Source organism: Neopsephotus bourkii, unplaced genomic scaffold (assembly GCF_033783945.1).
Source record: "Neopsephotus bourkii isolate Nb327-2 ecotype Australia unplaced genomic scaffold, CSIRO-AGI_Nbou_v1 NB_372, whole genome shotgun sequence".
NCBI lineage: Eukaryota > Metazoa > Chordata > Aves > Psittaciformes > Psittacidae > Neopsephotus > Neopsephotus bourkii.
The window spans coordinates 323,599-338,916 of NW_026900878.1; the positions used below are offsets into that span (position 1 = coordinate 323,599).

General features: G+C 35.9%; 1 protein-coding gene across 7 annotated transcripts in view; it reads right to left on the reverse strand.

Moving 5' to 3' along the window:
• The window catches only part of DICER1 (dicer 1, ribonuclease III), a 66,423-nt gene that overhangs the window by 23,618 nt on the left and 27,487 nt on the right, over positions 1-15,318 (reverse strand). For 6 of the 7 annotated variants that reach the window (XM_061348867.1, XM_061348869.1, XM_061348866.1 and 3 more), the window contains 11 exons: positions 15,129-15,291; positions 14,584-14,714; positions 13,535-13,669; positions 12,593-12,753; positions 11,061-11,229; positions 8,553-9,025; positions 4,622-4,754; positions 3,433-3,675; positions 3,182-3,336; positions 1,603-1,735; positions 1,048-1,123 (listed from right to left, as the gene is read on the reverse strand). In XM_061348867.1, coding sequence (XP_061204851.1) covers positions 1,048-1,123; positions 1,603-1,735; positions 3,182-3,336; positions 3,433-3,675; positions 4,622-4,754; positions 8,553-9,025; positions 11,061-11,229; positions 12,593-12,753; positions 13,535-13,669; positions 14,584-14,714; positions 15,129-15,291 — 1,972 coding nt within the window. Of the gene's footprint in view, positions 1-1,047; positions 1,124-1,602; positions 1,736-3,181; positions 3,337-3,432; positions 3,676-4,621; positions 4,755-8,552; positions 9,026-11,060; positions 11,230-12,592; positions 12,754-13,534; positions 13,670-14,583; positions 14,715-15,128; positions 15,292-15,318 lie in introns of those variants that run through there. The other variant, XM_061348873.1, reaches the window with a different exon arrangement.

Sequence of the window (15,318 nt, forward strand, 5' to 3'; positions counted from 1 at the left end):
CTAAGGTTTTAAAATACACTTACTACTGCTAGGCTCAGAATGTGTTACTTTGACAAAAGCGTGATAAAGATGGAATTTCGGGGCAGGGGGGATGACAACAACATGGGACCAAACCAAAAATACCCACTCATTTATGGTAAAAACCCTCTGAAATTTTAAGTAAAATTTAATGAAAATTCCAAAGAAAACTATTTTTGCCCATAGAGAACAACCAGGGACTGAAATACCTATCTAAAAAATCACTCACATGGAGTTATGCCAAGAAAGATGGAACAGTTATATTCATCTATCATTCTAAAAAGGGTGTTACTACCATTAAATGTTCACTCTCAATACTGAGTTGTGCTACCCTGGTATTTTACATTTGTTGATATGAATTTAGTGATCAAAAGATTTAACTGGGGGGGTGAGGGAGGAAATACAAACCCCAGACCTAGAGATTTAATTTTTTTGTTTTTTTAAAGATACGTAAAAGTTTCTGTACTTCATCAAAACACTCATAAATAATGCCACACACACACACAAAAAATAATATGCTGCATTACACTTACTAGAGACAAGAGAGCTGAAGTAATCCTGCAATTCCTGTTTTTGGAACATGACTTAAGATACAGTAGAGAATACAATAAATGTAGGGTGGTGTATTCCATGATTTAATTTGTTACAATTAAAAAAAAAAAGTTATTTTTTGGCTGCAGGATATAGTCTCTGACCTATAATCAGCATCATGTAGAGAACAAAACTAATTTCCCCTCTATTAGGTACATTCAATGTCAAAATCTGCACATCTCATATTAATGTTACATTTGCTGCTTAAGACAAGATACATTAAATAACAAGCTTCCCCCCCCCGGAAAATCTAACTTCAGCTTACAAGGTGTAAGCTAAATTAGTAACAAGATTGTACTGCAAAACAAGGCAAGAAAAGGAAACTATAGCAGAAGGCTATGACAGAAATGCATGTATATGCATAACACCCGTTCCATGTTCAATTTCTCAATTATAAAATATTCTTTACCAAAGAAGTACTGTTTTTCCAGTTCTTACCAATTTTGTGCAGTTTTTCACAACAAATAAGAGCTACAACTCTCTCAGCCAGTCTTGCACAGCTCATTGGAGGACCCTATAAACATTTAAATAAGTCTTAAAAACTTCAGTTAGCGCATTACTTATTATACATTTGTTTAGTTTAATTTAACAAAAACATATTGGGCAAGCAAGACTTTTTGAAAAATACATTGACAACAGTTTTGTGAAGATATTCAGGCTTATGCTGTTTTTCACAGAAGCCAGAATTACAAAATAACAAGAACTCAACAAATTATTGATCAAAAGCAATAAAGGACATTTTTCTATAAAGCTTACATAAATGTGTGGGGAAAAAAGGCACTTAGAAGAATATCTAAATATTTTTGCCTTTGGAATAAACAGTAACTACTTGAAAACAGATTAAAACAGTGATCTAAATACAGTTAGAGCACAATACAGGGAAAGAAAAAGTGATTTACATAAATAACAATGACAGGAATTCTAGAAACAGCACAGACATCAATACCAACATATTTCACTTAGTTCCATGCTTTTCTTTCCCCAGATACGTACCACAATTGAAGCTCGAAGAGGTGAGTTGATTGGCAGGTAGAGAGTAGAATAGAACGTATGATCAGGTAGTTCTCGTGTTTTACACTTAGGAGCTAGGTGTGTAAATGGATCACTTGGCAATCTAGCGCAGTACCTAAGTTGACAAAACATTTTACAACTCGTCAAAACCTGCAAATTGAAACCTAAACATATTTCAGTGGAACATTGTTTTACTGGTGTAAATGCTAGAAGATGACTTCAGGCCATAATGAACACTGCAAGGGTACACTAATTTATATTCTACACTACTGCGCAGAAGACTTCCAAGTCCTTTACTACAAAGCTAGTGTCCAGCCAGGTGGTTTCAAGGTTGCAACGATGTACAAGACTATTCCATCTCAGGTCCCGGAATTTGCACTTGTTTAATCTCCTGAGTTTACTGCTGCCCTATTCCTCCTATTTGTCATGGCTCTCCCTCTAAATGGTAGCCTTTTCTCCACTGCACCCACTTCCTCCTCTCCCAGCTTGGCATCAACTGCAAACATTTCAATGTTATACCATATTGAACCTCTTAATGGCCCATGAATAATGCCACATATGACCAGCTACCAGCTAGCTTTTGAATCATTTACCATTACACCCTTCAAATCTGACTGCTATGCCAGGTTTTATTTACCAGGCAGTCCACCGTAATGGTCTGCACCTCAATAATTTGGCTACTAAGGTACTATGGCAATTGCATCAAAAGCTTTACTTAAGTAAATGACATTCACTGTGCTTCACCATCTTAGAGTCAGTCACTTCATCACACAGGAGAAAATAAAGCTGGTTAGGCTAAAACTGCCCTTAATAAAACTGCTGGCTGCTGCCAACCCTCTTTTCTTTTACATGCCTGGACAGTACTTCCATAAGGACTCAGTCCATAATATTCCATATGACTATGGTAAAACTGAGCAGTCTGCAGCTCCCTGGGTCGTCTTCCTTGCCTTTTTTGAAGTGTCATAACATTTAACTTTTCCTGTCACTGAGGACATCCTCTAAATGCCATGGGCTTACAAAGATGACATTTGGCTAGCTCACATGGAAGCATACCATCCTGTCTTGTGGACTTCTGGTAAGTTCACCTTACTGTATATTTGTTTTTATGTATGACAACAGATTGCTATGACATAAGATGCAAATATTAGAACTGGAAGATCTTATTACAGTTTTAACAAGACACTTGATTTTTATTTTAAGCTAGATTCTCAAGAGAAAAAAAAACAACAAACCCACCCTAATAATCTTACTACCCATTTTTAAACTTAACATTTTCAGGACAGCTTTAAGTTAAACAGGAATTGATGTTGCTACATCTATCATCAGAGCAAGAACCTCTGTAGAATAAAGAGGCAAAAAGCAAATTACCCCTTCAAACCACTGGGACTACTTTCTCTAGGAGAGAAGATATCATGAAGTTCTTCAAGGTCCTTTCCAACCTACCTATTTTACAAGTCTAAGATTCCTAAGAGGAAATGTGTACAATTCCCCAACCTATGTGAAACAGACTACAAAAGTTTTTATTCAAAGATAAGGAGTAAAACATTAATATGCCTCTTACCTATTTATGTGTCCAATAGCAGTGTTTATAGTAACTCTTGGACTGTTCTCATCTGGCCTCAACACGTAGGGTGGAAATACATCATCATCATCAACAATGGGTTCAGTTTCAGTTTCACTGGTATCAACAGATTTTGAGCATTTGTTTCTGAGGATCTTAACATTTCAAAAACAGAACATAAGAGACTTTCTCCCTTATAAAAATACTGTGACATATTCAACCAGAATAGGCACACCCCTTTAACCTCATACCTTCTCAATTGCTTTGTATGTCTTCAGATCTTCTTCAAAACTCTTGATTTTGTCTGTATCTGCTAACATAATGTAATTGGAAATTGGTGCTCTAGCTCTTCCTTTTGACTGCACATAGGAACGGTATTCTGTGGGCAAATCAAAACGCACCACCAAGTTGCATTTTGGTATGTCAACACCCTCTTCTACAATACTAGTAGCAATGAGTAGGTTGGTCTCATGCGCTCGGAATTTTCTAAGAACCTGAAAAAATAATGAAGACATTTGAGAGATTAGTCTGAGATCTGTTTCCACCATCAGATGCATCAGAAGCCAATAAAAACAAAGTGGACCAGATGTTCCAAAAATGTGTCTAAATATGCAGATATAATACTGTTAGAAAAAACGCTTTCCAGAAACACAGCAAGACTATTTATCAGAACAGGCAGATTTCTAGGAATGAAATCTGGTAAGTGCAATTACATGAGTCCAAGAAGCTACTACAGCCATTAAACAATGGATAACATCCCACGTATTTATTTACAATCTTTCACTCGTAATATTAAAAAAAAAAATAAAATGCTGCTTTCAGGACCCAACCATTTCTGAAGTCAAAACAGTCTTGGTAGAGTAGAGCATATTCTAGAACTGGTACTTCTGATATTTATACTACTTACTAACCGATGTTAAGGAAAGGTTTGGGGGAAATGGAGTAGTCAAAAGGACAACCCAGCCAGGAGTACACGATAAATGCATTTGCTTTCAAAATACTGTGAATGCTTTAAATGATGTCAAAATCATGGGGCTTTATATCATTTAATGATTCACCAAATTCATTTTTAGCTAAGATAAATATTAAAACCAACTTAACTGTTGAAAATGCAAATAAATTTCATTTTCACTACACTATTACTGGGCTACTACTAACCCAATGCAGAAGAAAATAATAAAAAAAAATAGATGGTTGATGATCTGATATGAAGTTTCAATTTCTGCTTGTGTAATATGACATAGCAACATCCCTAAATATGTTATGTTTTCTTAAATATGAAAGTCACCTGTATCTCCAATAAGTATGCATATTTGTTAAACTAAGGGTATCCCCTGGGCTTCAAATGACTGTACCCTAGACACTGCTTGCTGATGAAAAAAAAAAAAAAAAGGAAAATAGAAGGTGCTGGAAGTACTCAATTGTTTTTCTTGAAGTTACCTCTTCCTGTTTCCTGAATTCTACTTCCATCTGCTTGTTACGAGGTTGGTTCTTGCCAATGCCATGTCCAGTTATAAAATTGCTACTGATGTAAGCCAGTTCTGGATCTTGCTTGCCAGCTTCTTTTATCAACCTAAAAGCATTACGCGCATTTTTAGAAGTTGTACAGCCCAGCAAATGAAAAACAATATTTTGTTTGCAAGATCTACATTAAAATTAAGAAAGCAAGCATGCCAATTAAGCCGTGCTAACACAAACTGACCTTAGCCTTCCTTAAAAACAGTAGTTCTAGTGAAAACCATTGTCCAAAGAATAAAAGACGATCTGCACACATACACGAGTATGTACATATCATACATTTCAGACCTACAATGGTAAAACCCAAGCCCTAAGGCTCCTTGTTAAAGCACCCTACTCACAATTGCTTTAGTTAATCTAACTTTCTGTAAATTATGAGTAATTTTAGCAGAAAGACCTGTAATCTCTAACCCAAAGCGTGTTTCCTCAATATAAGTTTTTAATTTTTAGGTTAAAACATACATGTTTTTCTTCTTAAAAAGCATTCTGTTCAGGTATACTAATGACAAAATGTTGACCTCTGTTTCTAAAGACTGATGCTCAGCCTACGCAGTGAGATGTTTACTACTTCTGAAATTAACCCAAATTCATCTACTGTTGGAGGATTTAATCCAGTTCTTCAAAAGGAACACTGATCAGGGAGGTAAGGATCAGCCACGCTCTCAGTTTATTCCCCTACGTACTTCTGCAGGTTATGGAAGTAGAAGAGCATAGCTTCTCCAGTGTTTTGATTTCACAGACAAGGTAGAAGGTTGCTCATGTAAATAATACACTGAATCCAGAACTAGGCATTTACAAATTTACAAGCATAATTGTGCAAAGTAATTACACTGTGGTATCCTTAGTTGTCAATTTTCAGCATGGACAGAACCTGGGATTTCTCAAAAGTAACAGGTCTTTGAGCAGCTGAGCCAATAAAAATCAAGGGATCATACAAAGAAACGCACATCCCTTGCACATTTTAATACAGGCATTCCAGCACCACATTGCCCACAGGACATCCACTATGTCCCTTACCAAGTGCTCCTCATGTTCAAAGGACAGGCTGCCTCTGCATGCTCCAGTGGCAATTCAAACCTTTCCCAGTTAAAGCTCTAGCAGTTCTGCCTCACATACACAAAGATGGGTACTGTGCCAGTCTATCACCTGCCCTGCAAACTGCTGCCAACCAAATGGCTAACTTCTCCCTGCCCCTTCTATACTCAGAAACTACCAAAGTCTCTCTTCTTTCTTGGTCTCCGTTTTAATCAGGATTGATGGGAACATAAAACATCTTGACCACTTCATTCCTTTGCAATCTGTTAAAACTGGAATGGACAGGGAGTACAGAGAATGGAAAAGTGGCAAACAGCTTGCCATCCTTACGGAAGCAGACAAGGATTCTCCTGTACTCAAATGCATGCGACTTGTTAGTTCAAGGCTAAACTAATTCACATTTCCATATGTACTCTAGGCTTGAGACAGAAATACTAAGAAAGCATGGATTAGTAAGCGGACAAAACCCCCTTTTTTTTTTAAATATATTTATTTTTCCACATGGCATTTCTGTCAAGTCATATAGCTTCAGTCTGAGTACCTACTAAGCATCTCAAACATTCTTACTGTATTTTACTTATTACAGACATGGACAATTAAAAAAATCTGAATAAACACATTTCTCTCTGCACATCTTTGGCAAGTTCTTGGGAAGCACCCAAGACTTCAACTTTGTGGTTAATAAAGTACCATTGGGGTAGGTAACAGGTGTTGTTTTTCAAATGCATAAAAGAACTTCTGTTATCAGATGCCTCCCTAAGGGAGTTGAGGAGCACTGCAGTGAAAATTAAAAACTCTGCTTTATAAAATGTTTCCTCTTCTGAAAAGGAGCTTATAGGCACCAGAAGTCAACTCTGTACACAAAATAAAAGAGTAAATGACCCACTTCATCAGTTGTGTGTAATAATGAAGCTGATTTTTTTATCCTTCTAATTTGCAGTATTTACAATATGTGCAGTGGCTGTTGCTAGATCTCTAAAGAAAGGTATTAACAATGATTACAGCTTCAGAGAAAATTTCTACCCATTTCTCCCACTAAGTATATATGCAATGAATTTTGCCCTTCCTCAGTCATCACAGACTTCATGAAATGAGATTCTAGTCTCTAATAACTACCATAATAAATATATTTTAAGAAAAAATATACTTTCTGCTTTAACTTAGTTCTGCATAATCTATATTGGATTACTGGAAGCTTGAGTGGCTTTGATACACAAATTCACACACTATTCACTGCCTTATTCAATGAAGACAGTCTTTCCACCTTTATATGTAATGTAAGTATGGTTACATTCAGCACAGGCCCTTGATCTAAACCCACTCAACAGAAGTGAGGTTACAGTCAGGTTCTTAACTGAAGGCTTTCAGACTTAATTCCAACAACGCAGGCCTGCTGACCAGCCAGGTATTTTGAGTCCAGGTGTGTTACATGAGGTAAAGGAAAGCCTGCTATAGCTAGATTTCAGAATTGGATAAAAAGTTACACAAAGTTTTATTTTTTGCTACCAATAACCTGCATCAAAAATGTCTAAAGCTTATAGACAGCGGAATTTGGTTACTGATTTTATCTAAAGATCACATTCTGTCAGGTTCAATGGCAGTTAGCATATAGCATCATGCATAAATCAGTCTAAAAGAATGCACAGTGGAAAAAGTATAGTTTAAATCACATTCATAAACAGGAGAAAATTTTTCACAGTTCTGTTCTCTCCCATAGGATAATGAAATATTCATTTTCAGCTCAGCAAAAGTTTATAAGAATGTTATTTCTTCAGGAGCTGTTAACAAAATAAGTTCATTTAACTGAATAGGTTAGTTTGCCTCATACTGCATATTTACAAAAACATATATAAATGCAAAAAAGGCAAAGAAAAAAAGATGAAGCTCACAAAAAAACCCTAAACGCACAGGCAAGTCTGCAAATCAAAGAAGATATTACACACTCTATGACTATTGACTCTGGCGCAAAGGCAACATCAGGGTCAGATTCAGAGGTATCCAGGATGCAATAAACAAACTTCACAGGACATTTAGCACACTATCAAAAAAACCTATTAAAACTCCAAATCAAGATAAGTGAATAAATCAGATGTCATCTGTAGTTTGTGGAACATAGCATTAAACAATTAAGCGTTATACATAACTAAAAAAATCACATTCAGGAATAAGAACTGATAAGGAACTACAGTACTGCAAATAGGCAAATACTCTAGGGTTCACATTTTTCTCAGTGGAGATTGTAAGAAAGTGCTTAGTGTTTGACTGAATAAGCATTTTATAAACTTCAACTGTTAAAGTAGTAGTGATAAATCTTAAGAGATATTTGTGCAAGGAAAATTTGATTTTCCGTAGCCTTGGATCATATAATACTGTGATTCAGTAAGGTAATGGTAAAGTTTCCAGAAGCACTGCACTTGGTAGGCTAGAGACGTTTCCAGCATCCACTGCAAATATAAATTTAAAGACTGGTTAAAACAAATCAGGGTATACCTATTTTATAGGCTAAAAACAGTGTTTCATATGTTGTCTTCTACAGGAATCAAGTTACTAACTTAGGTCCAAAACAAGCCTGTGAGTACAATTTTCAAAGACACATATTCTTCTCATCCACCCCATATGCACACAGCCTGATTTATTTTTTTGTTATTCTTTATGTAGATCCAGTATGATCTCCTAAACCAACTTTAAAATAAAGTTCTGAAAATACAAGACAATTCCCTATATACTTATGATACTAACATCCATACGCTGGCAGCTGAGTCTGCCTTTCTTCTTTCTTTAAAAGATTTTATTTTTTTCTTTAAACAAAAAGCTTTACCTATTTAGAACAACTGCTGTGTATCTTCTTTCCACAAAAATAATTCCACATAAAATATTAGTAAAGGGAGATGGGAAATTAGTCTCTGGCTTCTCTTTCTCCTCAATTTCTTCATCCTCATCATCATCTTCAGAATCACTCCAAGATACGTAATTATCCTGATTCCTATTGTTATACCATTCAACACTCTCAAACTGCTGCCGTTCATACGGTTTATATTTGCGCAAGATTTCAAGCAGCTTTATTACTTTTGGGGTTACAAATTTCAGGTCAAGTGAGGCAGGCGAGAAGTGCTCTTCACAGAGTGCATGTATTTTCCTTAGGAAAGTGTCTGTAAACAATAAAAATTTCCTGTGCAGCTCCTCTTGTTCATGTTTGATAAACTTCTGTAGCTCTCTCACCATCATCCCAGCTACCTTATCTGCACACCAGGGTCCCAGAACAACCAACACAGCTCGACAGTCTGACAATATCTACAACAAATGAATTCAAATATCAGTTCAAAGGAGTACATTCATGAACTATTCATTTAAGACTGGGATCTTGTTTCTTACATAGCACAATCTCTGCAAGGATTATTACAATTGTTCTATTATAAGAATATTTAGTACTCTGCTTTTGTTATTTAAATGACCTTGGCAACTTTTGTTTCTAATGGAGCAAGTTTCCCCCCTCCCCCTTAAATTACTACAGCTAAACTTTAAACTTTGTACATTTCTGAATCTCAAAAATCCCACTACCTTAAAAGAGTATTTTGCAGTTCTTTTGCAGAGATTGTAACTTTAAATTTACTTTAAGATAATTATGCTAAAAAGGAGAAATACTTTTACATTTAACACAGAACTAAAAAATTAATGCTTTACTGGGCATTTTTATTTTGTTACTGATAGTTGCCAGAGTTTCAGAAGTATCCAACCAGAAAGTTGTACAGTGGCCTTAGGGTAATCTCAGCAAGTCTAGCCTCTCAAAGGTAAAAAACAAGGGTATTGTATGTATGGATGGAATAGAAAAACCAGAGAACTATACCCTACTCAGAGAAAACAGCATAGGCACTTGAGTACCATCAACATCTTTTTTGACAGCAAGTTTTTTCCTCCACAAAGTTTAAGTGGTTAAACAATAAACTGGGAATCCAGGAGTGGGTTGATAATTTATATTGACAATACCATTAAAAAGACTTATGATTTGAATGCATTATTACAACAGAAGAACTACAACAGAACTGTAACATCCATCAGGTTCATAGTTTCAGTTGCTGCTTTATCTTCCATTCTGTGAGGAAGAACAGGTTATCACCCTCTTTATCATCTCTGAAGTTTGTTGGCTATAAGACTTAAGGGCAAAATTTATCTAAACTATTGTAACTGTACATGGAGGCTTGACATTCTCCAGTGCCAAGACAAAAGGCCCCTCAAACTGAAAACTGATTTCTTTTTCTTCATATGGGTGCCTTCATCTTGGAGAACTACGTGATCAGAAAACAAGCACACAGGGTTATGTGCATTAGAAGCATAGCATTTAATCCACTCTTCTGGATTATGCAAATTCTGAAGATTTCCCTCACTTCCCAGCATTCCTTATGCATTTTAGCCTTTTGCATTTTAAATTTAGCACAAAGTAAGCAGGATTTGCTTTTCCCATTCAGCTGCAACAGGCTTTCTTATGTATCTGGCCAGTAATTGTTTTCTGGACAGCATAAAGAGTGGTGGGTTTCTAAGAATGTTAAAGAACACTTTGGAACACTTCGGGCTGAAGAAAAATATATTCTCCAACTTCCTCATGGACTATTAAAGAAGTACGACTCACTACAAACTTCCTGCTGAACAAAGGCTTAAGTATCTACATAGCTGTACCTCAGGAGGCAATTTCAAACCACAAAGCCTGAGAGGGAAACAAAAGCTACCCGGATCCCATGTGTGACAGGTCAATACACCATGCCTCCTGGATCTGCCATCTCGTGTGACAACAGGGGGCAAGCACATAAAAAGTTAGGGGAAAGCTAGAGGTTCAAATTCCGTTCCAGCAAGGTGTAGCACTAGTCAATATTGTTCCAAGATCAATTGTAGAAAGTTTAGATCTATGTCTGGAATGTTTTCCCAATTCTTACTTTATCATCTTTCATTATACCTGGGCACATTCTTTCCAAATACTTCCTGAGGCATTAATTTCTCTTCTAGACTGAATTACTCAAAGGTCACAGGCAACCACAAAGATGTAAAATACCTGACTTCAAAAATAAGGACCCAATACATCAGGGTGCAGAACTGTTCTACTACCTTAAGCAAATCTAAATCTCAAACTAGATGAAATTCTAATAAACGGTTGACATTCAAGCCCCATTCATTTATGAAAAGACCTCACCTGTTAGTGAGCACAAACATCAGAATTCTTTTTGCTCAGTCTGTGATGGCTAGCTTGGAAAGTTTCAGTAACGTAACATACATGGCAAAGAAAAACAGTAATAAGATTTCTATTCCCCAGGTTTTTCACATAGCTTGTTGTTCTTACCTGCTTAGAAATTAAGGTAGAATCTCTTTCTTTTGAATGTACGGATATGTTGCAGTCATGTAGAAAAATAAGTGCTTCATCCAATTCCTTTAATAATCTTCCGTACAATCCACTTTTGTCAGTATATGGCCCACAGTCTACAACAATCTCACATGGCTGAGAAGTATATCTTAATTGAGGGCAAAGATCAAGTTAAATACAGCTTCTGAAAGTCAGAGCTATTTCGCCTGTTAAGGTTATACAGCAAATAGCAACATGAAGTGTAGTCAAGTACATTTCTTTCCTCACCATGAATTAATAATGATGAATACGTACACAGCTAAATGCTTTTAAAGTAGAAAAACCTACCACCACACCAAATACTGAACTACTAAATTCTAAAATACTGTTATTTCTAATACACTCCCTAAAAAAGGAGATTATTATCTTAGCTTCACATACTGGAAAATTTAAAGCAAACCAGACTGAATTTACTTAATCATCCTCACTTTTGGTTTTTCAGAGTATACTCTTTTGATATACCAAACAAAAGCAATCTACATAAGATTAGGTCTATGCATACACTTACACAAGTAAAATAATTACTAGTCTTGAATGGAAGAGCTGTAACTGCAAAATTCTTTACAAAGTTTATAAACTGCATTTAAAAAGCAGCCACAAAACACCTGTTCCAGAACATAAAGAATAACCATCTTTAATTTTGTCCAAAACTTGATGACATAACACAGCTAGTGCAACAAAACATGCTACATATGAATCATCTCACACTGCTTTTCCCCTACAACAAATCACCACGTTACCACCATCTTTACCATAAACAATATTCACAGAACTATACATTCTGTAAGAACAGAGTTTTTGAAAACACCCACTTGTTCTGGTATTTCTATATTGTTTTCATTACTTCCTCTGATCTCCCACTGTCTTTCAGCCTCTATAAACCCAGGTTACTCATTGGTGGGGTGGAATCACACAACTTCTCTGGCATTAGACCACCTTGTACTGTGGGATGTTGCAACATTTTTTTAAATTAAATAGCAATATTATGCCATACACTTAATATGAACCAGTTACTCTATAAACATAGGACAGTGAATTTTACAAGTTCAAAATGTGTTGTGGAATGTGGTTTTTTATGCTGGTAGCATGTTGGGTTTTGTTTTTTGTTTGTTTTTTTTGGTTGGTTGGGTTCTTTGGTTTATTTGGGGCTTGGGGGTTCTTTTTAGCTGTCTTGTTCTTTTTTCGTTTTGGTTTGTTTCTGTGCCTTGGTTTGTTTGTGGGGTTTATTTGTTTTTTATCTGCTTGCTTGGTTTGTTCTTGGCAATTATGGAACATCTCTGAGTATCAAGGTCAATCAGTCAACAATGGTTTCTTAAAACACAAGTTAACATTCCCTCCCCACCCTAAAGTGAAGTAATGGTATCATATACAGAATTTTCTAAAATTTAGGAGGAAATACTTCTACTGGGTTACTCCTCTATCCAAAATGAAAATGCAGACATCAATTTAAAAGTCGTCATTGTATAACATACCTGTCTAAGACAACCAAATCAGTTGCAGTTTCGGCATTGCTCTTTAAAATTTTCTCCAGTTTCTGGATCTTCTCCTCTAACTCAGCAGGATCACACTTCCCGTTTAAAATGGAAGCCGTTAATCCCAAAATTCGAGGACATGATGGATAACCCTCACAGATCTTCAGTAAAACAGAATGAAATAACTTAGGACAGTTATCCTGCAAACTTACTATCAAGCTAATAGACTGCAAACTTAGATGCTTAGTTGGAAAAAGGAACTGAACATTGAATCAATTTTCTATTCTACTGACTGGAAGTTAAACTAGAAACTAAGTAACATTTAACAGCAAACATCTGGAAAGGTAAATATTCACAACATGGAAAAATATAAAGAGTTAGCATTACACAGAATAGCCTTGCCACATCTACAAAACACGTAATACTTCCACACCATCTAAAAGCTAAAGTATCATCTAAAAAAATTAAAGACACATGCTCTTGATAAACTTGAAGAGAGATTTGAAATGACATCTATTATACAGGTTTCTTGCATTGTATAAGCCAAATACCACATAAAGCCAAGAATATCCCAGAAGAAGCCCTACAAACATCTCCAGAAATCAGTATTTTAAAAATAAGTACAAGTGATTAGTACATCCCTTTTCCAAACTCAAATATTTTACCAAAGAATTTGTAAAATTCTCGATTCTATAAAGATAACTTATCTTCTCTGTTAATGCCAGATTTTTCTTCTATCCCCACTGTAAAATGCAGTGTATCTCATAATACTACTGAAGTCTTAACTCATGACAACAGCTGAAACATTTTTCCACTGATATCTTTCCTTGGTAGCAAAGGTGCCTTAAATGGTTCCCACTTCTCCAGGCCCGCCCCACACCCCCCTTCTCCCCAGACTCCTCCTCAACCAAGGATGTAAACAATAATGCAATGGAAACCCACCTGCATAATTTCACGGTATGGATGATCCTGGATTGCAAGATGGCACTCATCAAACACCAGAAGATTAATATTTGACAGGGATAAATACTCATTTCTCAAAACAGTCAAAGCAACATGACATGTCATAACCAGAACCTAGATGAAAGAAAAAACAAGTGCCAGTATAAGAAAAGTTCAAGCTGTATTAGGTCAAAGTGAAGTAAGAAAGTGTTCTGTGGGTCTTGCTAGACAGTAATAGCAAAAATCCCTCTGATTCATCTGTATACAAAAGGTGAGGACAAGCAATAATAAGACATTTTTTACTTGAGAAAGTATTCTGCCTGCAGGTTGTGTGTGTGTATGTGTGAGTATGGAGGACTGATGTATTTGGGACACACACACAACATATATATCATTAGTCACATCCCTAGAGAAAAAAAAAACAAAAACACAAAACCAAAACACCAGAACAAAATACCAAATACAACAAACAAATGATACTAACAGCAACAAGACCACACAGAACAAATGCCATTAAATCCATAACAAGTTAGTGTCTCTTATGTGTCATCATGCCCTTGGCAAAAAAGATAGTTCTTCATAAACTCATAAGCACCTGCAACAGTTATAAAAGCAGGATATTATCAAATTCTTTTTTAAAGGAAAACTCACTTCTTGTACATTATCACAGATAAGAAGTTTCTAAACAAAATGATGTGCTATTTTTATGCTGATTTTGAACTCCACTAAGTACAACATTTTCACTTTTCAGAGTTCCTCAAACATTTCATCAACCACTACTAAACACTGGAGAGCAAAAGCACAAATTACAAATACTTGCATTACTGCAGGATACCTGGGTCAGGGGGAGGGGTTGGGGGGAAGCAGGGAGAAGGGATTATAACAGAAAAGGCTGAGAACGCCTACACATGCTTTGCCTGAAAATTCACATACAAATAACACAAATTTGCTGAATTTGAAAAAGTTAAGATATAATTGGAAGAAACCACTTCAGATCAAGCCTAACTTACTGTAGATTCTGCTTGTGTAATTTATACTTAATAAATTACCTGATGCTTAGAGAATTCCTGACTCCACTTCTCTTTTGTCCATGATTCAGTTAACTCTAAACTTGAATACTCTCCTACTTTAAGATCTGAATGTGTCCTGACAGCTGACACTTGCTGAGCAACTTGACTTGCTAAGAAAAAAAAAAAAAAAGAAATAAATCTGAATCACATAAAGGTCTTTTCGTACATTAATTTTCAAGATGAGTGTCATGTTACCTAGCACCATGTGTGATAACGATCTTTACCTTAGACTAATGTTAATTCAGACATTCATGGTAACTGCCTCCAGGTAAAACCACAGCAAGAGAACAGACGTAACTAAATTACACTTCAGATTCAATGCCTTAATTTCACACCAGGAAACAGAAGATGTCATAAACAGGTTATATTAAATGGATTAGAAGCGAAAGATGAAAGGTATCACATCCTTTCTGTTGAAGACTTTTGCATAAAGTTTGTCCCAACTTTGCTTTTACACAACTTCTATTACGGAACGAAGATATTAGCAATATGCTTAGGAATTCAGTATACTTTTTTTCTCTTACCTGAGTTGACCAAGAATACAGTTCTTTTCCCATTTCTGTTGAAATCTCCCCTGATCTGATAGGACAGCTCTTTAGTGAGTAGTACTGCAATAAAAGTCTTCCCTGAGCCAGTGTTTAAGCAGACTATTGTGTTATGATCCAAAGCTGCTTCAAGCAGTTCAACCTAGGTTTAAGAAATGTCCTTATTTGC